This window comes from Musca autumnalis, unplaced genomic scaffold (genome assembly GCF_047663935.1).
Source record: "Musca autumnalis isolate F117 unplaced genomic scaffold, ASM4766393v1 scaffold_2, whole genome shotgun sequence".
Taxonomy (NCBI): Eukaryota; Metazoa; Arthropoda; class Insecta; order Diptera; family Muscidae; genus Musca; species Musca autumnalis.
In genome coordinates, this window is record NW_027411755.1 from 151674663 (window position 1) to 151700209 (window position 25547).

The 25547-nt window shown below is 35.8% G+C and overlaps 1 protein-coding gene across 10 annotated transcripts in view; it reads left to right on the plus strand.

The window, feature by feature from the left end:
* The window catches only part of vari (MAGUK p55 subfamily member vari), a 75266-nt gene that overhangs the window by 42130 nt on the left and 7589 nt on the right, over positions 1 to 25547 (plus strand). For 4 of the 10 annotated variants that reach the window (XM_073969559.1, XM_073969561.1, XM_073969560.1 and 1 more), the window contains exons 4-5: positions 22784 to 22936; positions 23002 to 23445. In XM_073969559.1, the coding sequence (XP_073825660.1) occupies positions 22784 to 22936; positions 23002 to 23445 (597 nt within the window). Of the gene's footprint in view, positions 1 to 226; positions 812 to 22025; positions 22045 to 22783; positions 22937 to 23001; positions 23494 to 25547 lie in introns of those variants that run through there. The other 6 variants (XM_073969557.1, XM_073969558.1, XM_073969563.1 and 3 more) reach the window with 5 other exon arrangements.

Genomic DNA, 25547 nt, shown 5'->3' on the forward strand with positions numbered 1-25547 from the left:
GTTACTTTAGTCACCACATCGTTCCAACTAACTACTCACGCTATGTCGGTGTGTATTTTGAGTATTTAGCCAGTCTGTCTGTCTGCCACTCATGTTGGCTATATGCCAAGCCACTCTGTAAAGCTGTTAAGCTAACACAAAATTCCCTCCATTCTCATTTCTGTGGCTGTAGCAGTAGTCAATGAGTTTGGGGCTTGGTCGCCACAAATAAAACCCACCACAAGTTAGTAACATTTGGAGTGTGTTTAGGTAAGGTTCGGTGTTCGAAATAACCGCTTAAATCGTAGTAATACAACAACAAACGGTTATAACGCGAGATTGTTTTGCTCTCTTTTGACTCATTTGTGAAGTTGGCTTAAATTGTTGTTGTGTTGGTTAAAGTTTAAACCTCTCTTGTTCACTTGCTCTTCTCGTGTGTGTGTGAGTGTTTGTTTTCAAGCTTGTGTGACTCCGTTTTAAACGAATCTATGCTTAATTGATATTCAACAGTTCTCTCTTTCGTTTGTTCGGAGATGAAATTCTTATGGAAATCGAATGAATTTTTAAGGTGTATCCCCCATTTAAAGCTATTCAGTCATCGCGTATAGTTGCTTAGACTGCAAAAAATTAAATAAAAATATTGTTTATACAAGTGAATTTCGATAAAAATTATTTTAAATATTTATAAAGAAAAAATATTTTAAAAATAATAAAAAAGAAGTGAAGAATTCTTATTCTCCACTTTAAAGAAGTGTGTGTCTGTGCCTGACAGTGTTTTGCCTGTACCTTGCAAGTATTGCCGTGTGCTGTTGCATTTAACGAACTAAAAAAGGTACACCTAAGTGCATTGGCATGTTAAACTTTGTGTATTCCACAACAAAAGCAAAAAAAGTTTATGGAACAACTAACCGAAAGTTGCCTTGGTGACCACCATTATTCTCTATATCTACCCGAAAAAAGTAAAATTGTTTTAGAGCCATCCATCCAGTCAACAATGTGTAATAACCAAAACAACTAACCAGTTATAACCACTTTTTCTTTAATTCCCACAAACAGCCCCCACTCTATTAGTCTTCTTTCAACATAACGGTGTGGTGGTGGTGACGGGTCGGGCACATGATGACGTATCCGTATATGCATGGGTAGTATGAGTGTGTGTGAAGTTGTGTTGTGTGTTTAAGCCATGACTGGTGTTTTTATTTTAAACAGAATGTGCCTCAAGATTCCAAGATGTTTGGACTTGTGTACCCTACACTATACGTGAGGGGAGTGTTATTTAAACGTGTGTATGCAACTGCCCGATATAATCACTTTAAACACCGTAAGTTGGACATATGGGAGAATATTATTGATTCCATTAGCGGAAAATTCGGTCTTGATGACGAAACCCCTCATAAAGGAATTAGATTTCGCGCTGTAAAAAATTGTTCAACGAGGTTGGGTAAGAACATGCGGAGATAAAAACACGACACATGACATAGGTATTCATGCGATTAATACCTCCGATCGAACCGATGAACATGCGAGATAAAAACACGACACATGACATAGGTATTCATGCGATTAATACCTCCGATCGAACCGATAAAAGATTGAGAACATTTTATTGTAGACACAAAGAGATGATTTGATACAGCATGGAAAATTTTTGAACTTTACATACAAATGGCGCCCAACGCGGATTAAAAAAATTGTTGTAACAGTATAATTTATTATAGTATTTCAGTATATTTATTCTGCTTAATTCAATATTACAACTTTGAATTTTTTTCCAAATAAGTTTTTTGCCCATTCCACCCTGGAATATTATCCGACCATCACCAAAATCAATAGGCTTCTTCCTCCTTGGGACACGAAAAATCAAAATTGCGACCTGTAGCATGACTAATAGGTTTATATGGACTGACGTTGAAAAGGTGCAGTGTGTCGATTAGGGTTATGACTTTTTTACAACCTCATATCCCTGTATCATAGCGTGATGAGTTTTGCCATAAGATTACATAAAATCTTAATTATAAGGTGATTCGGTGAAAAAACCTCACGCACAAACTGATTTTAAAATTTGAATTTATCAAAATTATGGACAATTTTTTGAAGTCACTGAAAACAGATATATAATTGAAAATAAACTTTAGAGCCACATGAGATAATTAAAATGACATAAAATTTATTTCTCACTATTTTTCTTCAATTCTGAGAATCGTAAAAATGTCGTAAACGCTTTTATTCAAAAATATCATTTTTTAACAAAAAACCAAAAAATTTAAATTTTTTCAAAATGACTTTTTTCGCGACTTTTTTAATATTTGAATGAAATAAACGTTATTATAGTTATTAGTAGGCTTATATTTATTCATTCGTGCAACAAAAAATATTTTTTTGAAAAAAAAAAATTTTTTCATTTCATATATTTTTTCAAAAAATTATTTTTTTAAAATCGATTTGTGCGTGAACTTTTTTTATATTTCAATGGAATAAACGATAGCATAGTGATTATTAGGCAAAAGTTCATTCATCCCTGCTACAGGAAATCATTTTTGAGGAAAAATGTCAAAAAGTCATAACCCTAGTGTCGATGCTGGACAGATGTTTTGCACGGTGTCATCAATCCTTGTCCTACAGGAATTTAGACGCTGCACCATACCGAGCGTAGTTGAGGCAAAACTACACCGGTTTGTCGTGGTAGCTTAAGCTCCTCAGTTGCGATAGATGGGCGATGTTCTTCCCACGTTAGTGTGATAGTGCGACTGCATCTGTGTGAAGGTTTACTGATCTAGGGATTCTGTCTTCTAGATCATGAAGATCCCTCCAGACATACCTGCCTGGGGAAGTCCTATCCCCACGATTTGTTCATCTAGGGGTTCTCTCTTGTAACGTTGGACCTTTATTTCTAGATCATGAAGATCCCTCCAGACATACCTGGGTGGGGAAGTCCTATCCAACCTATGGTGATTGGGATGGCTCTCGTTGTAACACCCGAGCAAGTACTGCAACGAAAGAAAGCTGTACTGTACTGGAAGAATCTGTGTCTCCTCATGTAGGTGGTCCACTGAAGATATGAGGAGGAACACTTTTTCATATCTCAGTGAGGCATTCTGACAGGTTTGAATATTTTTCCATCGCCTTGCACTTATATTCGCCAGAGACCCACCTATCGCGTTATACATATGTGATCAACAAAGTTTCTTTATCTGTACCCCAAGTGCTGCCGGCTAGGGACTTGAGGATCTTGTTCCTACATCTCACCTTGTCGCTGTTAGCTTTGCAAAATTTTCCATCGCGTTGCAGTTGTATTCGTGGACAAAACAGGCGCCGCTTAGCTTACCACAGACCGGTCTATCGCGTTATATGTGGTCAGCAAGGTTTCTTTATCTGCTAACCAAGTGCTGCCGGCAAGGGACTTGAGGTCGTTGTTCCTACATCTCAGCTTGTCGCAGATAGATTTGGCATGCGCAGACGACGTGAAGATGCTGTCGAATGTGACCCCTAGAATTTTGGAAGGTTGGTGGTCGGAATTCTGCTGGCATCGACCATGACATTCAACTCAGTACTCACCTCTGCCGTCCATATGGTTAACTGAATGACCGTAGAGTAAGTGGCGGGTATTTTCATATTCCTCGCGTGGAAAAAGTTGGAAAGATCCGTCAAATAGGAGTTCAGACTTTTACAAATGACATAAGGGAAGGTACCTGATGCCAAGATAATCATCAGCATACGTTACGATCTCAATGGCGTCTGGAGGGGATGAAATACATGAGAGGTAGGGGTTAAACAGTTCCGGAGATATCAACTCACCTTATGAAACTTCCTTTTTCAATCTACGGGGCTTGGACTTAATAATAATTGTTTCACAAACATCCGGAAGTAAAATCATTCATAAATTTGTGTTGGATCTCGTTTCATTGCAACATCGAAGGAAACTCAATTGCGGATGAACTGTCTCCTCGTGAATCGAAGTCAGCCTACCTCTGTGCTACATCTGTAGCAGTTACAACAACGATATCGGACTTGCCAGACTTGGCACCGAGCTGTAAGGTCCTTTAACCTAACTTCCACATTTAATTGTCATTGGATAGAGACCAATGCGACAGTATTCCAAAAAGTTTTCAGTTTCCGTTGACTGACTATAGCATCACCAGGATTAGGCAATAGTTGTCACCGTCCTTTTGTCTAACGCAGACCAGAAAGCCCCTACACTTTGGGTCAGACGAAGGTGGATTTGTTCGAGAATACGCTTGTTGGGAAATCACCATGGCAGGTCTCTTTATTTCGCATTCTTGAAGCCATGTTGCCCTCCAGTATATCCGGATATTTGCTGTTTATTATGACCAAAAAAATATCAGGTCGGAATACTATCAGTTTTAGTTCCATATAAACGGACTGGGGGCCCATACTGTGGTGAATTTGGTACGATCAGCAAATAAGAAGGTGTAACACGACTGTTACACTGATGCACTCTGTGTTTACATTAACGTAACTTTCTTACTGTGAGCGGAGAAACTTAATCACCTCCTTCGGGTTTTAAGGATCGAGGGACTGAGCTAAAATCGAGGAAATTGGTGGTATTTTTGACCATGTTCGAGATCTTCTTATATATTGTGTCGTTGTCACAAAGAAGGTAATAGCTCTCAATCAAAATTTTCTTAGGAACCTGGATATATGTATGGAAAAGATACTGGCCTAATAAAGAAAACGCCATCACCATCAAAAATAGTTTTATTTTTTCTTAAGTAGTCCCCAGCATGATTTTTACAACTTTTTATCCACTCAACCAAATTGTTCAAGCACTTTCTCCACTCAGATTGAGACATCTCCAAAAGATTGGTTTTGAACGCTTCAACAGCGTATTGTGGCGACGAAAATCGTTTACCACACCTTTTGTTCTTGATGAGCGGGAATTAAATGAAGATATTAGGATCCACGTCAGGGCGGATGACCCATCAATTCCACGTATTGTCAGGTCAAAAAGCGCAGGTTTAAATCGATGTGTGAAAGCTCACATTGTCATGGTGCACAATGATTCATCTTCTTTTGTTCGTTTTTCGTATTTCTCCGAAGATTTCAGTACTACGTTCCACATAGTAGTTGCATGTTCAGTTTAGCCGATGAAACGGGCGACCATTTGCTTTGAAGTGCTTCTTCCATAAACAACTTTCGTTGGATTTGGCTCGCGGTCGATTGGTTTGTTTCGGATTCATACGCATGGATCCAAAATTCGTCTACGATCTTATAAACGTTATTTGAAGCGCCGCCGACAAGAGCCTTTTTGAGCGATTGTCAAATTGTGCTGGATTTAACGAAAAAAACTCTTTTTTGCGGCCAGGTGGTGGAAGAAATGCCCAAGGATGTCTCTATTTCGCGCTATATAACATTATCCGTTCTCGCACGGCCTAATTTTTTACTGGCACAACAACCTTCGTTTTTTGGCGAGTGTCGGCCACGATTGCATTCTTTAAACCAGATTGTCACACATGATCGTATGTCTGTCCTGAGTACGCTGAGGCTAAAAACTGTCAAACTTTCCAAAAAATTCAAATAGAGTCTGGCAACACTACATCTTGCCTAGGCCAGAAACTTTTCTAGTTCCCCTCCTATATTGTCTATTTTACGAATTGTGATGTAATTGAGTGAGTTTACTTCGTCCGTTCTGCATTTATTACAAGCGCAACTGATAACACTTCACCATCCAAAGGTTTTTTTATTAGCCGTTCCAATCACCAGTTCAGATTTCGACAAGAACTTCAACTTCACTCCGTCATGTGAATAACCGCAAAAACGTTGAAACCTTAGTTTGAATTCATTATTTTATAATAACATTTTGGAACTTTATATACTTTGGAGAACGGAATACTTTTTTTAGAGTGGACCAACTTGTTCCTTAATCTAGTTCTATAGTTCCGAGACCGATATAGTTCAATGGATTTCTTTCTTGAGTTAACGCATCTAAATAATGAACCAAGAACTATTTACCAGGTCACTTAAGTAGCACAGCAACAACTCAATTTTGGCCGAAAATTCGTCAAGATATCAAAATGTTTGTTTACATTTTCATACAATTTATTCACAATAACAAAAAATTTGACAGATTGAAACTACTACGCTGGCGTTTTGCGCCACCTTAAAATTTTATCATGTAAAGAACAAAACAAACGAAATAGATCGAAGTGAGTGTGGAATTATAGGAGGGAGAATGAACCTTGAGAACGCAATAACTGTTTATGGTTCCAATAGTTCCTTGTCCGGAATAGCTCTTTGAAACTAGTTAGTTCCGCAACTAAACAACTCTAGTCTTTTTCACCACTCCATGTGCACAGCATCGAAATGAATGTACATTGCACGACTTCCGATTTCGTTTTGCTGTAATAATTTTATTATATTTTTCTTTCCAATACTTGTGTAGCGTATTACATTTTCGACTCTGCTGATTAGGCATTTTTCTATTTCAAATAAGAAAACACCCAACAATAATCAGTTAACTAACGTGATTTTATGTGAGCCATAGTAAAAATGTGTGTGTTATGTGTGCGTTCGTTTATGTGCGTGTGATTTAAGCCCGCTGACCATTAAATGATCAAAACTTTATATGGAGAATTGTCTTAAAATTTAACATGGTCTTAACAACAAGAATTGTGTAATATTTATGTTTTTTCCAAGAGTCGCTCTTTTTCATGCGCTCTCTCACCGATAGTTTCATGGTAAATCTCAACTCTTTTTTAATTTTCTCTCTCACAAACTCTAGCCTGAGTAAATTTCTCTGCAATACTCTTCGTTGATGTTATGAATCAAGTCGAGCTTGGGAGTGGTCGTCGTAGTTGTGGTTATCTCGCTCCACAAAATAAAGTTTGTTTTTAAAATTCACAAAAGGTTTTCTTTACAAACAATAGGGCCAATGTTTTGATGTGTTGTTGTTACTGCTGCTCAATTGTTATTGTTATTATTTGGCATTAAATTTTTATAAAATAACAAACACCTGCGCACAATTTACCATTTCAAGGTGTTGCAGTATTATTTTTTTTTGGGAGGAAATTCCTAAACGCATTAAAGTCAGGTGTCATTACTCTATTGTGAAGCAAACAAAGAAAATAATAAAAGAAATTATTTAAACCAATAAATAAAATAACATGACATAATAGGAATTTGTTTTTTTTACAATGGAAAAAATGTTAAAAAACTTCCTAAATAAATTTAACTTGAATATAGCAACAATTTCACTTCAAGCCGATTTCTGTCTAGATAACTGTTTAATATGTCAATTATAAGTAGCCAAGGCACATTTATATAAGATAGAAGAGACAATCAGCTGTATTTTTACTTTTTTTTTGTAAATTTGGTTTTCAAAATGTAATAGGGTCTACTCATGAAATTTGTAACTTCGAAATTTGCTACCATAAAATAGGTACTTCCTTTCGTCGTAAACGTGTAATAACAATGACATATGACAGTTCTGTATGCTTTATATTTACATTTTGATTCAAATTTGTTTTATTTAAGACAAGGCGAATTTAACAAGGTGATCCAATAGTTGACGTTAGGTTGTAGTCTTCATTTGCTGTCAAATTTTTTTGCGCGAAATTTCCACAAAAGTTAGAAGAAAACGTTAAAATATTATACGCGAAGCTTAAACAAAGCTGTTGTACACAGATATTTTTTATACAAGCGAAATATATTTTCTTTGACATTAAATTTTCAGACGCAACAATGTTGTTTTTGTAAATTTGTTAGTTGTTGTAATTCATGCATTTACTAGTGCCGCAAATATGGGTATTAGGATCTGTACGATAAACCAAAAATTTGTACAAATTTGAAGAAATCTTTACTGAATGCTGTTCGATAACAAAATTGTCGCGTAAAATATGGGCATTCAATTTTTTTGAAAAATATTTTAGTCGTTTGCGTTTCAATCAAAGTCCCAATTTACATTAGGCGAGTTTACTTGCGGCAATTGTCAGTTTGTAGGTGAGAGAGGGGGCTGAGAGGCAAAGGGTTACCATATGCCTCAACTCTCTCTCCATCAAACTGACAATTGCCGCAAGTAAACTCGCCTAATGTAAATTGGGACAAACTAAAATTTTCTACAATAACAGGAGTTTGTAGTAATTCGAATGAATTTGAATTCGAATCGTCTTAGAAAAACATACCGTTATAGAAAGCTTTTAATAACAAGAAGAAAGTATCAGTCAGCTATGCAGACAGCCTAGGATCTAAAGAAAGGAAGTAAACACAATACTTCTGACTTCTATTGGAGTTTTTTGATTTTTGGGCCAATTTCTCAGGGAATATGGACTTGCCACCGAGGTTCCCATACAAAACTGTTGGTGCTGACTTTTCGGCGATCACATTCTTCACCCAATTTGATCTTCAGGGTACTTAACTTTGGCAGCTCATCTCTCGCTTCTAGCGCAACAACTAGATTGTCGTACGATCTTGACAGGCTGGCTAGCAACATGATGACATACAGCTCCTCCTGTAGAGCTATTCCAGTCTCTGCCAACTTTTCCACTATAGTCACAAAATTACAAATGTACTCCTGTACATCTTTATTTTCTGCCATGCGCTTCAGGATCAGTTGCTTGAAGAGGGTCACTTTTCTTACCGGTCCCTTTGGTCTGTGCACATTAGGGTTATGACTTTTTTACAACCTCATATCCCTGTATCATAGCGTGATGAGTTTTGCCATAAGATTACATAAAATCTTAATTATAAGGTGATTCGGTGAAAAAACCTCACGCACAAACTGATTTTAAAATTTGAATTTATCAAAATTATGGACAATTTTTTGAAGTCACTGAAAACAGATATATAATTGAAAATAAACTTTAGAGCCACATGAGATAATTAAAATGACATAAAATTTATTTCTCACTATTTTTCTTCAATTCTGAGAATCGTAAAAATGTCGTAAACGCTTTTATTCAAAAATATCATTTTTTAACAAAAAACCAAAAAATTTAAATTTTTTCAAAATGACTTTTTTCGCGACTTTTTTAATATTTGAATGAAATAAACGTTATTATAGTTATTAGTAGGCTTATATTTATTCATTCGTGCAACAAAAAATATTTTTTTGAAAAAAAAAAATTTTTTCATTTCATATATTTTTTCAAAAAATTATTTTTTTAAAATCGATTTGTGCGTGAACTTTTTTTATATTTCAATGGAATAAACGATAGCATAGTGATTATTATGCAAAAGTTCATTCATCCCTGCTACAGGAAATCATTTTTGAGGAAAAATGTCAAAAAGTCATAACCCTAGTGCACATCTCTCAGAGCTTTCCACGTCTCTTTCGCTGTTGTGCAGTTCTTGATGTGAGCAATCTGCACTTAATATGATGGTTGCTGTAGCCTTCTCATCCTTAGTTTTCCATGCGGCAACTTCGCTGGCATTCTTCTCATTTGGAACAGGCTTCTCCATCTCACCATTAATCACCGACCACAAGTCTTGGAAGCTCTGTGGAGGGAAACAACTCTCTAGGAGCTCATCTGGATACACGAAGATGGAACACTCGAGTAGTTATTATGCCAGTTTTCATTGCTCACCGCCAGAACACTGCAAATCATGTGTGAAAACTTCCACACCAGCAAAAATGCAGTGAAATTACGTCTCCACATTGCCAGCGTATGGAATATGTTTTTATTTCGGGTCATATGACATTGATAGCTAGTGTAAACTACCTCTTATCACGCATTGGGCGAACAGTCCGGTTTGTATGGAATTAAAACTGGTAGTAGTGTCAACTACGAAGTCTGACCGAAGATGAAAGTGAAATCCATACATCGGATCGTCAAATTGATGCATGTAAGATAGAGCTGGAAGCTCTGTGGAGGGAAACAACTCTCTAGGAGCTCATCAGGATACAGGAAGATGGAACACTCGAGTAGTTATTATGTCAGTTTTCAATGCTCACCGCCAGAAGACTGCAAATCATGTGTGAAAATGCGATCCAATCTATGACAACCTTCAGCTAAACCGAGCCAACAAGTTGCTTCTCTTTGCCAAGGATTGGATATGACTGGAGCGAGAAGTATCTACCGCACCACAAAGCATTGCAAATATCCTCTCTTCTTAATCTTATTCTCCCTTTGTCAACAATATCTATTTTCTATATTTTTTCAGCCACAAGGTCTCCGAATGAACGTGGTGTCTACTATAACAACTACGCGTCTTTTAATCTAACCTAACTAATACCTTCAAAAAAGTCGAAAGAGAACCTTCTAAAGGGGGTCTGGCATTGGATGGTATCGACCCATAATGCGTCCACAAAGGTGCCAGTGTCAGCCGGCTTTCAAAATGTGTTCTTAAGTACCGATATAGTTCAACTTCGTATTTGATATAAGTTTGGAAGGACGAGTACGATGTGAAAAGATTGACCTAAATCGAGGACTCCCTTTATGAGCCATAGTTTGTGGCCGTTAGGTGTTTACAGTTTTAGGATAATTATCTCAATTAGTATTGGGTGCCACCGTGGTGCAATGACATGCACACCCGCTTTTCACGCTTAAGGTCGCGGATTCGATTTCCCGGCTAGGCAACGCCAAATTTTCAACGGTGGCAAAATACCCCTCTGTGATGTTTGCGACATTTCCTGAGTATTTCAGCCATGTAAAACTTCTCTACAAGTGGTCTCTTGAGACACGCCGTTCGGACACGGCGATAAACAGTAGGTCCCATATCATTGAGCTAATATGAATCGGGGTGCACTCATTGATATGAGAAAAGTCTCCCTTGTCCCGTCTAGGATGTTTGTGTAATTATTATTATCTCAGTCAGTATAGACACGCACGGTGCACCTAAACTAACTTTAAATGAAAGGTTCTTACACCTGGGAAGTTTTTGCGGATTCTGAAACTGCAATGTTCATAGATGGTTTTCACGATTTTGCATGGAAACCGCAAGTCCTATCGAAATGGGACCAAAGAAAATGTTGTAGCCAAGGCCTATAAAAGGTCGGCCATTCAGAGTTCTGTTAACAACTTTTGACTACAAACATAATAGATTTTATTTATATTTTGTATGACCGTGTTGTTGTTTATACTTTGGTTGTGTATTTTTTATACCGGGCTAATTCGGTCAAGTGTTTATGAAGTAAATAAAACTAATTTATTTCATTTTATACTCAACGTTTCGTTGGGTTAATTCCAACTTCTTCAGGAGCCTTTATTGAAAATCCTGTGACAAAAACATGTAATTTATTTCCAAATCCTATTCTGAGTTTTCTCTTTGTCGAGTATTTTGACATTTTGAAAGTCGGCAACATGTCCCCACTGTTTTATATGTTGGGCTAATAATAAAAATAATAGATTTTATATTATTGTGATTTGAGTTTCTTGTATTTTAAATAACAATAATGGTTTTGACAACAAACATAACAATCAGGTGGGCTTAGTGTCCAACTGTACAAACTGCGGTTGTAGCAGTGAAAATTCTCTACAAGATTTAGGTAGGTTTTACCATTTTTGAGATGCACAATGTCATGCACAGTGCGCCCTAACTGACTTTAAATTAAACCCGCTTTCACCTGGGAAGTTTTTGCGTATTCGGAAACAGACAAGAGTCCCTAAACTGCTATTGTTCAAACAATTTTGCAAATTTGTGTCAGAGGTACTCGAATAAGTGGATCATTATAGTCCATATTCGAAAGTGATCTATGTCTGGAGAAAATATTACGACGTGCAAAGTTTAGATCCAATCGGTTAATCCATTTGGAGAGTTATCGTGTGCACCATTTTAGCGAAGTAGTGGACCGATATGGTTCATCTTCGAACGTGATAGGTTTGGACAAAATATTACAAGAATAAAATTTTGGACCAAATTTTGTACCAATCAATTCGAGAGTTATCGTGCGCCAGTCGGAAAGACAGACGGACGGACGACTACAAATTGTCTGAAGCGGAATTCAAAACATAATTGGGGTCTAAAACCATTATTTCGATGAGGCACAATGTTGGTGTATATACCCTCTTTAGCCTGAAAGATGAGGGTATAAAAACAAACTTAATATACCCTCCATAGGGTATAAAAACATGGACAAAAATCATTGTGCTAAGCCTACCCGAAGCCTGGGTACTTGCGCCAACCGGTAGAAGAACGATATCACCTTAGTTAAAACGATTCCATTGGTTTGCCCATGTCATGAGAATGAGCGATGATGGACCTACTAAAATTGCGTATGCCAGCACACACAGAACGGGAAGGCCAAGGCTCCGATGGAGTAAACAAAATCAACATTACAAATTAGGAAAGCATATCTAAGATCGGCTTATTGGACAAATGTGCTGTAGAGGTCAACTTAAAGGAAAATGGATTTTAAGTTGAAAATAAAAATCGATTATGTATCCTAAAAAATTTTGTATAAAGCAATACTCCTATCTTCGCTCTTTCCGGGAAGTATTGATAAATTATTGCTTAAACGATCTTGTGTTTCCATTCGGACCAGTGAAGTTTCCTTAATCATGCTTTTCAGGGTTCGAAAATTCTTTCAGTAATACAAACAAAATTTACCTCTTTTGGTATCACCCTTATAGTACGTTTACATTTACGAACTCCACTCGATTTCAACTGTCAATTCCATTGCTTAAACGTCAAATGAAATCCAATGGATTTCAGTTGAGTTTTCATTTGACGTATACGCAAGGGAATTGTTGACAGTTGAAATCGAGTGGATTTTGTAAATGTAAACTAAGCATTACAATTTCATTCGCTGCTAGGTAGACTAATGTTTCAGTGGACTAATAGGTTAAAATATCCTTATTACTGGAACTACCAATATATAAATTAGATAGAATATATGGGACTGATATATAGCGCATTTACATCACAAAGGTTTAAGAAAAAATCGTTATTTAATTTGTCAAACCCATTGTATAAATAAAACACATTTTCTTCTAAAGTGCTATACTACTCATCGACTTTCATATTGTACTACTTTTATGACACCATCTCCATGTCAAATTAAATATGAATATGGGTTCAGTTATATGAAAAACATAAATTTGTGAGCATACTTTTAGTCGAATATTTAAACAATAAATACAGGACTACAAGTTTTTAGAACTGGGAACATGGAGAACAATGATAATGAAGAATCCTCTCTCACAGACCTTCCTTTCCACCTACAAAATGTAAGATGCCGGTACCGTCTTGCTGAGGGGTTAGTCACAGCTAAATATTTTGAAAATCCAATAGCAAAAATTGAGATCCCAACGCAACTTTAAAAAAATATAAATTTATGGATAATTATTTTCCCATTGATTAGCCACAGAATGTTACTATTGATCCGTTATGAATTATTCAGTTTATAACGAATTATGTGGTATTTCTCGGTGACACATTTTATTGATTGTTAATCAAATAATAACAACAACTAAAACAATAACTCAACTAACACGAAGCCATATGCCTCATCGTCATGTAGTAAATAATCATACATCAATGAAGTTATAGTAAGGTACTACCACCATCCAACCGAGTCTCAGCCAATAAACCAGTCAGTCCGCAGCAGCAACAGTTGCCAATGCAACCGACAACGGTTTGTGGTTGACTTGGTTACAAATGTTGTCTATAAGGAAAAAAACAAAACAACAAATACTTGTATTGGAAACTGAAATAAGGTTAAAGCCCTTTTAGCGATTTTATCAATACAAAAAAAAAAAAAAAAAAACAAAACTCTTGGAAGTAAATTCCTTCATTTGTTGGTAAATTATTTATTGCACTCACTTTTATTTTATGGGGCTTCTTTTTCTTCTCCTTCTTCTGGAGACTTGAATTAATTCTCAATTAAAAAGAAAATTTATTGGTCTGTTCCTTTACTTCTGAAAATGGTAAAACCGGCAAAAGTAGTAAAAGTTGAAAACTGCTCCCATATGAATTGTATTGTGTGTGAAGTAAAGGAACGCTTTTCGAGTAAAAAGTTGTAAAACTTGAAGATTCTTGAACGTAAAGGAACAGGGCTTATATGAGAATTAAATGAAAGCTGACTAACTGAAATGTGGGGGAGTTAATGAGAGCTTTGTTTTAAGAGGAGACCATTGAAAAAAATGTGTGAGAGAAGTGAAAAATAAAAACAATAGCACTTTCTAAAGGTGGCTGAGTAATTTCTGTGAATACCTGTATTTTTGTACGTATGTATGTAAATATGTGTGAATTACATGTGCAGTATGAAAGTTTATTTACTTGGCTTTCTGTCATTTGAGGTTCATTGCAATTGTTAAATTCATACGGGCTACATATATGTGATGTCATGAACGCGTTATTGTTCTACAGTGAGTTCAAGAAGTGGGTATGTAGCCAGCAAATCAGACTTTCAGAGTTTTAATGAAAGAGTAATTCATATTTGATTATTTTCATGTTGGAAACTAATCGTTGTTTTAAGCTTTCTTAAAAGATTTCTGATAATAATTGCTAATAATTGCTGGATTCCGGAACTTTGGCACATCGTAATATTTCTCTGAAACTTAAATCCAGTTCGAATATAGACTATCTCGCACAATCCTTTCCGGAACCACCCTCACAAAAATGCAAAATTTAAAGGCTGTATCGATGGCAGACCTAGTAAGCAAACTTCTGATTCATAGAGAACTCGAAATACATATTAAATAACGTTAAACTAAGTTTGGAAGAAATTTTTGAAAAAGTTTTAGAGTTATCTTGCGCAATAAGCATTTTAGTATGTGCTGGCAGGGTTTTTGGAGCTTTTGGGCCATTATCTCAGGAAGTATGGACTTACTCCGGAAAATATTGTACCATTTTAAATGGGGTCAATAGGACAACCTACTGAAAAAAGAATCAAAACGATCCAAGATGAGCTTTAACTTCGCTTTTGCCGAAATTTATGCGGAAGGTATCCGAAGGAGTGGACTGATGTAGACCATATTCCAACCTGATACCCTGCGAGATTTATCATGCAGATTTGCCATTTTGGTTTGTGCCGTCAGGGTTTCTTGGAGTTTTTAGGCCAATATCTCAGGAAATATGGACTTGCGCTCGAAAAAAGTTGTACCGTCGTGAAGAGAGCCGCAGGTACAACCTAACGAACGAAATTTCAAAACGATTGGAGAGGTGCTCTTTAACTTCACTTTATCCGAATTTTGTGTGGGAGGTACCCGAAGGAGTGGTCCGATATAGTCCATATTCGAACCTGATACATGAGTGGATGAAATAATACGATGTGCAAAGTTTGGATCAATCACAAACTCCCTGCGAGAAGTATCTTACGGATTTGCTATTTTGGTTGGTGCCGTCAGGAACTTTTTCTTGGAGCTTTTAGGCCATTATTTCAGGAAGTATGGACTTGCGCTCGAATAAAATTGTACCGTCGTAAAGAAAGCCGCAACTACAACCTAACGAAAGGCATTTCTAAACGATCCGAGAGGTGCTCTTAAACTTCACTTTATCCGAGTTTTGTGTGGGAGGTACCCGAAGAAGTGGACCGATATAGTCCATATTCGAACCCGATCTGTATCTGGAAGAAATAATACAATATACATATCGATTGCTACCTTCGAGAGTTATCGTTCATACCATTTTACAGAAAATTGTTGAACTTTTGTGGGGGAGGTACCGGAAGGAGTGAACCTATATGACCCATTTTCGAACTTAAACTAAGTTTGGACAAAATATTACGATACCCAAATTTTGGTTCGAATCGGGTGATCCGTTCGAGAGTTATCGTGCGCATCAGCCAGACAGACGGACGGACATGGCTAAATCGACTCCAAATTGTCTGAAACGAATTTCGTTCAAACATACTTGGGGTCTAAAACCGTTATTTCGATGAGGCACATTTTTGGTCGTATCAAAGTGTATATACCCTTTCTAGCCTACAGGCTGAGGTTATAAAAATGTGAATTTTGACCGCGATTTATTAAAAAGCGCTCAGGCGACTTTGTTTTTTTGTTTTGATTTTTATTATGTGACCTAGGTTCGCTGTTGGTAGCCGCACATCAGACATATCGGCTGTGGAGTGGCTTCTCTGTCATCGAACTTTTCATTTTTCACATGCGACATACATATATCAGGGGTTCAGGGGCTGGATTCTTGTTCTATGAAAAGTTGAAATGAAAAATATTTCCTTTATATTTTTTTCATTTGACAGTTTTCTCCTTTATAAAAGTTTTCATTCCAAATTTCATCGATACAGACTTCTTTATGTTATATAAGGACCACGTTTTTTTCTACCAGATAGACTTTCTTTTGTCCGTTTATGTGATATCATCAAATTTTAGATTCTATGTTGATAACCCCATTCTTCAGATTTATTTTTGTCCTTCATGAAGTTCGGCTATAGAGACTCACTTCAGGGGATCAATGCGGACGTTGTTATAGGGACTCAGTTTTGTCCGTTGCAGATATTCAATTCTTAATCACATAGATTCTGCTTTCAGTTCGGTTTTTAAACAGTTGACCGCTGTTTAAGACAGGGATATGCACTATATTTTTCTATTGCATACTTTAGGGGCGTCATTGTGTGAGTGCATACTTTTTCAATTAGTTCAATTGCGTGTGTGTAGAGAGAAACGTTCACAAAGAGCACGTGTGTGCTCTCTTGTCTAACGCTGGTTTAAGCCTATTTAAATATTTCTCAATATTGTTTATGCCTAAAAGTATGCACATTAGGGTTATGACTTTTTTACAACCTCATATCCCTGTATCATAGCGTGATGAGTTTTGCCATAAGATTACATAAAATCTTAATTATAAGGTGATTCGGTGAAAAAACCTCACGCACAAACTGATTTTAAAATTTGAATTTATCAAAATTATGGACAATTTTTTGAAGTCACTGAAAACAGATATATAATTGAAAATAAACTTTAGAGCCACATGAGATAATTAAAATGACATAAAATTTATTTCTCACTATTTTTCTTCAATTCTGAGAATCGTAAAAATGTCGTAAACGCTTTTATTCAAAAATATCATTTTTTAACAAAAAACCAAAAAATTTAAATTTTTTCAAAATGACTTTTTTCGCGACTTTTTTAATATTTGAATGAAATAAACGTTATTATAGTTATTAGTAGGCTTATATTTATTCATTCGTGCAACAAAAAATATTTTTTTGAAAAAAAAAAATTTTTTCATTTCATATATTTTTTCAAAAAATTATTTTTTTAAAATCGATTTGTGCGTGAACTTTTTTTATATTTCAATGGAATAAACGATAGCATAGTGATTATTAGGCAAAAGTTCATTCATCCCTGCTACAGGAAATCATTTTTGAGGAAAAATGTCAAAAAGTCATAACCCTAATGCACATATAACTACATGGCTCAATTAATATTAACATTGAAACATAGATGGCATTTGTTTCCTATAAAATAACGCGTTCTTCCGCATTAACCTTTTGTTTACCAAGACGTTGATGATCTTTTATGAGATTCCATAGCTTCAACTGTTTCTGGCCACAGTTTGCATCAATTCCCTATAAAGGCCCTCAGTATTGAAGTGTTATAACGTCAAACCGTTACTAATATAACATATTATACATACATATGTATGTATGATGATTTAAATGCGTTTACCATTCGCTGCTAGTGAGCTATGAATGAATGATTCATAGAAAGTAATTGCAATGGCATTCCTACGTTAATAAAATTGTACAATATGTACGTTAGGGTTATGACTTTTTGACATTTTTCCTCAAAAATGATTTCCTGTAGCAGGGATGAATGAACTTTTGCCTAATAATCACTATGCTATCGTTTATTCCATTGAAATATAAAAAAAGTTCACGCACAAATCGATTTTAAAAAAATAATTTTTTGAAAAAATATATGAAATGAAAAAATTTTTTTTTTTCAAAAAAATATTTTTTGTTGCACGAATGAATAAATATAAGCCTACTAATAACTATAATAACGTTTATTTCATTCAAATATTAAAAAAGTCGCGAAAAAAGTCATTTTGAAAAAATTTAAATTTTTTGGTTTTTTGTTAAAAAATGATATTTTTGAATAAAAGCGTTTACGACATTTTTACGATTCTCAGAATTGAAGAAAAATAGTGAGAAATAAATTTTATGTCATTTTAATTATCTCATGTGGCTCTAAAGTTTATTTTCAATTATATATCTGTTTTCAGTGACTTCAAAAAATTGTCCATAATTTTGATAAATTCAAATTTTAAAATCAGTTTGTGCGTGAGGTTTTTTCACCGAATCACCTTATAATTAAGATTTTATGTAATCTTATGGCAAAACTCATCACGCTATGATACAGGGATATGAGGTTGTAAAAAAGTCATAACCCTAATGTACGTATGTATGCACAATTCCATTACGTGTTTTCTGTATTTTTTTTTTCTTAAACCGAAAGTTGGTGAACTGTGGCTTGCCGATAATGGCTTTGTGATGATGATGAAGATTGCAATATATCTATGTCTGTTTTTTCTATTTTTTATTTGCTACTTTTACGCTGCAGCTTTAAGACGGGTTATATTTAGTTCGCCATTCTGTTTGTACGACTTCTAGAAATAATTTATGTTGAGTTTTGATCAGCGTAACATTTACTGTTGGATTTTGATTTACTGAGTTTCTGTCATTGGGATTCAAAAAAGGAGACAATCCCAGCAAAATTGTATGGATGTGGTTCCATGCGATGTCATGATTTCACAGAATCTTTTGCATTGAAGTCGTGGTAGATCCGATCTCCGATCATTTGAACATCCAATATTTTCTTCAGCTTTCGTTGTGACCCTGTAAAGATAAAGGTCATATGTACATATGTAGATTCAAGTATGTTTTGTATTGATGGTGCCTAAAAATATGCAAACAACTATATATCTACATATCGTCACCTGAAATGCCCAAACACGTAACCCTCAAAGTGTTACGTTAATGGTTACGTCTTTGGGCATTTCAGGTGACGATATATCTTTAAATGGATATCATTGAAGTATAGAAGGCGTTAGTTTCGTACTTTTTATGGCGAATTAAACATATATCTTTCTTCCGCATCAACCGGAAGTCTACATCTGTAAGAAACATATGGCCACAACTAAAATGGGTTTAAAAAGATAGATCTTATCGGTCCAATCCTTCGGGTACTTCCCACCATAAAAAGTCAATATCTGTGGGCCTTAATTCATCATTTTTTGAAGTAATTTCAATGACATGATCGTTCAGGGAAAATTATACTTCCCGAGTTAATGGCTTGGAAAGTAAAAAAAACTGGAGCAATTAATGACGTTTTGATACGATCAAAAATTTTCCTCATCGATTATGGTTTTAGACATCGACATGTGTTAAGACCAAATGCGTCCGCCCTTTTATCCGGCACCATAACTTCTTAAAGGAGTCACATTTCTTCCAAACTTAGATCAGTTCGAAAATCGATATGAACGGATCACTCCAGAAAATGTCGCTTTCATGAAGTAGCATAGAAGTAGTAACCTCGAGCTAGTTCATCTGCAATTTTGATTCCCGTTATATTACTATGACCTGGACCCCAGCAAAATCTAACGATATCTTCTACATCATAACGAGCCTTTCTGCAGTCAAGGATAGCTTAAGGGCCGTTTGACTATCGATATATGTATATAGCTACGGGTTATTGATAGCAAGAGTCTCTGTTTGAAAGACGCTACAGCGATCATTAAGCTTATATGAGTGTTCGCTTAATATTCGCAATAGACACCGGTGCCTGTGCCTTCCACCATCTTGGATCCGTCTGTTTATATTACCAGATCTTCCAGAGAAGAATTACCTTCAGACCAAAAATACCTTCTTGGAATAATTACTGAGCGTAAGTCAAACCTGAAAACCACTAACTAAAATGACTAGTGATCACTTCGTGTTGGTACTTCCCCATAAAAGTCCAACATTTTCCACTCAAATGCATTTAAGGGCACTTCGGTGGAAATTCGAAAGGTTCGAATATGGACTACACCTTTTTCAGATGTAATTCGAAACATTTCAGTTGTAATTCGTAACATTTCATTTGTAATTCGAGAGTTCTTATTGTAATTCATAACATTTCATTTGTAATTCGAATTATTCAATTTTTAATTCGAATTATTTCATTTGTAATTCGAATTATTCCATTTGGAATTCGAATTATTTCATTTGTAATTCGAATTATTTTATTTGAAGTTCGAATTATTTTATTTGAAATTGCATATGAAGTCATTCGAATTACAAATGAAATACTTCGAATTACAAATGGAATAATTCAAATTTCAAATGGAATAATTTGAATTACAAAGGAAACATTTTTAATTAAAAATGGAATAATTCGAATTACAAATTGAATTATTCGAATTACAAATGAAATACTTCGAATTAGAAGTGAAATGTTAAGAATTCTCGAATTACAATTAAAATAATTCGAATTACATCTGAAAAAGGTGTATATCAGTCCACTCCTTCGGGTACCTCCCACACAAAATTACGGAAAACTGCAATTTAAGACCTCCTCTCAAATCGTTTTGATTTTTTTTGCAGCAAGTTGTAATCGAAGCCCCAATTACGACGGTACACGTTTTTAAGGGGCAAGTCCATAGTATCAGAGAAAATGGCACAAAAGCTGTAAAAAGACCCACAGCCACTGTAAAAACCCACAGCCACCCACAGCTGATGCGTAAGACACCTCTCGAACCGATGCGGATACTGCGTTGGTCCAAACTTTGCTTAGCGTAATATTTCTGCGAAACTTAGATAAAGTTCGAGCATGGTGCTTTTCCACTCCCCCATTCCTTCCGGTACCTTCTCCACAAAAGTTCGAAAATATTCGTTAAAATTGCTCCCGCGATATTTTTAAGCGGAGCAAGGGAATTGGTCGAAACTTTCAATCTCGTTATATTTTGTCCAAACTTAGTTTATGTTCGGTCCACTCTTTTGCTATTTAGTCCTCGTTTTCCACTTGAAATTTGCCGGTATAATTTCACGTCTTCGTATAGATTTTCGTTCTTTTGAAGATTTTAGCCTTATTAGCACACCAAAATGGTTGAAATTTGGTATTTAGTCTTCGTTGGGGGTATATAACTTTCCATCTTAAATTTGTATGTATAGGTCCACGTCTTCATATAACCCCCATAGAACGGAACCATCCGATTTTCGGTATTTTGGAGAATTTAGCCTCATTATCAGATGCAAATGGCTGAAATTTGGCATTTAGTCTTCTATTGGAGGTATACAACTTTCCATCTGAGATTAGTTGGTATATGTCCTCGTCGGATAGAACGGTACCTCCCGATTTTCGGTATTTTGAAGGTTGAAACCCCAATATCCCACCAAAATGGCTGAAATATAGCATTTAGTCTTCGTTGAGGGTGTAAAACTTTTCACCTGAAATTTGTCGGTATAGGTCCACGTCTTCATATAGCCATAGAACAACGGTACTTTCCGATTTTCGTTATTTTGAAAATTTTAGCCTCATTACCACACCGAAATGGCTGAAATTTGGTATTTAGACTTCGTTGGTGGTATACAACTTTTCACCTGAAATTCGTCGTTACCTTCCGATTTTCGGTATTTTGAAAGTTGTGGACTCAATATCCCACATCGAAATGGCTGAACATTGGTTTTTAGTCTTTGTTGTGGTTATAAAACTTTTCACCTGAAATCTGTTGGCATCGTGGGCCTATAATATATAGTACTTTCATAAACAAAAGGAAACTAATAGTTCCTATTTACTTCAATACAGATCGTGGTGGAAAGCATAAAAAGTTCGGCCCGGTCGAACTTAACGCCGTTCATACTTGTTCTGCTTGTACTCTATTTAAAACTGTCATAGAAAGTAAACAATAAACTACAAAAAAAAAGAATGAAAGTCCCAATTTACATTGGGCGAGTTTCCTTGCGGCAATTGCCATTTTGTAGGAGAGAGAGGTGAGGCATATGGTAAGCCTTTGCCTCTCAGCACCCTCTCTCACCTACAAACTGACAATTGCCGCAAGTAAACTCGCCTAATGTAAATTGGGACAAAGAAAGAAAAGTGAATTATAACTGAATAAAAAATGGATGAATAAAAAATAAATTGATGGTCGGAAACCGTAGGAAACATTGGCTGCCATATGAAGAGCACTAAAAAAGCCAAGTAAAATTAATTAATGCAATTATAAATATATGTATGTGAATATGTCTACAAATGTACATAAGTATGTGTGTTTTAAGCAAAATTTGCCGCGTGATAGAAGAAGAAAACAAAAACAACAAACACTGGCAATGCTTCTTATGTAGTTCAAGTTTATTTCAATTTTTGACCTTCATTACAAAAGCGCAATTAAATGTGGATAAATGTGACGATTTTATGATGTTTACAAATTACAGATACAAATTCTACTGACCTGACCTAACCTTCATTGGAATTTGTTAAATTGCAACAAAAGTTTCCCCCTTCAACATCTTCCTTTCTTGTCATTGGCTTGAATCCCACAATGAACAGAGAGTTCAAAAGGTTAAATAGTTCATTAAATATGCTATTATTTCTGAAATAATACAGAAAAATTCCCAATATTGTTTAACTACTTATTGTTGTCTATTTCTCTTTATTATGTTCTTTCCCACCACTTCCCAAGCAACTTAAACGGCATATGGAGTGGTCACTTTGTTTGGCGATTTGTTATTTCCCCAGTTATTAAATTTTTTTGATGGAGTACTGCGTGTTTGAATGGGTTGTACTTTAGCGTGAGTGAGTGTGTGTGCGAATCTTTTCCGCCCAAGACTCTCTCTGTGTCTTGACCTACGCAACATTGTCAATTAAAGCCACTTAATTAAATTATTTTCACAGACTTATTTTGTTGTTTGTTTTGTTTTCTGCCAGGCCATAGAATTTGATAACGATTTTGTTTCCATCTATTCTTACAGTTGAATCCAACAGAACCACAACCAGTTCCTGCATTTTTGCCAGCTCATTTAAATAACAAACCCATCTGTGACGATATTATTAGGAAATTTTCACCATCCAGACGCTTGGAGTCGAGAGAATTAGCAAAACTTTTGGCACAACCTCATTTTCGGGTAAGTAGTTTTATACACACTTTTCTAGTTACTTTATAATTTAAAATACATCTAATTTCTTACAGGCCCTCATACGTGCCCACGATGAAATAGGTTACCTTTACGAAGCCCGTTTAAAAGCTGCCGGTGGCTCCCTGACAAAACTTGAAGAAATCTCACAACGAAAATCTGGTGGTTATCTCTTTTCTCCGGATTTATTTGCAACGAAAATGCCTATTGAAACAATAAAAATGGTCGGATTGCGTCGCAATCCAAATCAACCTTTGGGCCTAACCGTCGAAATCGATGAACACAAACAACTGGTGGTGGCACGTATTTTAGCTGGTGGTGTTATTGATAAACAAGGTTTACTGCATCCTGGTGATGTTATTTTAGAAGTAAACGGTACACCAGTGCACACTCCCGAGGAACTGCAAGTAGAAGTATCGCGAGCTAAAGAAAATCTCACATTGAAAATTGGTCCAAATGTTGAAGAAGAAATTAAATCGGCACGTCTACAGAGGGGCCAGGTAAAACAAAATGGTGTTGCTAAAATTGAACCGGGCAAGAAGTTGACGGTAGGTGGTGTTAGTTTGTTGTGAATGAATGTTATTTTATTTAATTTATGTTTTGTAAATTTATTTATTTACTATTACATATTAATGTATTTATTTATTATTGCTGTTATAATTATGTATGTATGTAGTTGTCATTTACTTAGTTTCTTAATAGTTACATTGAATGTCTTCATTGGCAAATATTTAATTTTTGTTTGGAGATTCTGACATTATCCACACTAATGCTTTATACCAAAATTCATGTAAGATCCCCATTGAAACAGGGAAAACTTTTTGCATTCAATCATGGTATGAATTTCAACATGTAAGAAGAAAGAATTTTCAAAACGATTTAAAAGCTAGCTATAAATGGGACTTAATTAATTAATTAAATTAATTTAATTTTTATTTGACAAACACAGTAACCTAGTCCATAGGGCCATGAGCGGTTCCAAAAACAGCTATACAATAACTACCCTCAGTTACTTATATCTAACAATATTAATCAGGACAATCATGAATAAAAATTCCGTGCGGAATTTGTTACCTTTCCCCAATTTCACAATTTTTTATTCCCGTATTTATGTATGTCCAAAAAGGGAATATTTTTGCCAATTCGGAGAGAATATTTCATAATTAAGTGATTCTAGTAGTTTCTAACGTTTTAAAATATCAATTTTAAAAGAATTTCACTTTTTTAAATTATTTTCCGTGCGGAAAATTCCGAGGGAAATATTCATGATTGCACTGAAGGTGTTTCCACCAAGTCTTCACGCAAAGATAACTTTATCCTTCATTGATTACAAAAACACGACTTGGGAGGATTTTTTTAAGATACAATTGCGGGACCATAAACTGTTCAAAAACATGGGGCCCATATCTCGGGAATTATGACTTTCCCAACAACGAATTTATGTATGTCATTGGAATAAAGATTACAAGATCTGCACTTTATACAAATTACAACACGATTCGAGAAGTGGCCCTAAACAGTATATAACCGCAAAAGTGTTGCACTTTTGCACGGGAGCTATCCGAAGGAATGGAGCAATGTAATTTTAGGTTAAATACATATGTATGTATTACGAAGAGTAAGCTTAGACGATGACAGTTATTCCTTTGAAGAGTTATCGTGCGAATTTGGTATCTGTAGAAGTTTTAAGAGCTTTCGGGTCCTTTTCTCGGGAAGTATGGACTTTTCCCCGAAAAATGTAATCACAATTATGAGAAATACGTTGAAAATTTCAACACAACCCTTGAACATGTAAGCGAAAACTTGTGTACTTTTGTGAGGGAGGTATCGGAAGGATTTCTCAAGCAAGCTCAAACTGCATTTAAGCGAACATTTTGAATTTTTGTGAGAAAGGTACCCGATGGTGTTGTCCGATATAGACCTTCTTAGAACTTAATGCACGTTTGGAAGAAATTTTACTTTGTGCAATGTTTCGGACACTCAATTCGTTAATTATCGTGCTTATCAGGTGTAGATAGAGCATAGTGTGTGGCGAAGACAGCCTGCTCAAAACAATCCAAAAGGTGGTCCTAAACTGCACTTTTGTCCATATTCAAATCCAATATATGTCTGGAAGAAATATGTATAGGAAGTGGAAAGTCTGGATCAAATCGTTAACTCCCTTCGAGAGTTATAGTTCGTTCGCACCATTTCACCGAACAAACCAAAAGCTGGTCCTAAACTGCACTTTTGTCCATATTCAAACCCAATCTATGTCTGGAAGAAATATTACGAAGTGCAAAGTCTGGACCAAATCGTAAATTCCCTTCGAAAGTTATAGTGGAACCATTTCACCGAACATTTTTGAACTTTTGTGGGGCAGCTACCCGAACCGGTAGACCGAATGGCCCATATTCGAATTTGATCTAATATTTCAATGTACAAAGTTTGCACAAAATCGGTTACTCCCTTCGCCCCGAAACTGATTAGGTGCCCTGATGGAATCGAGCATCTCAGTCGTACAGACTGATTTCGCTTTTGTCGCCTGTGGCAAAGATTCTTGAGGCTTTATTCCACCGCAGTGTCAGAAATAGCTATCCAGTTGCCGATCATGGGTTCCCTG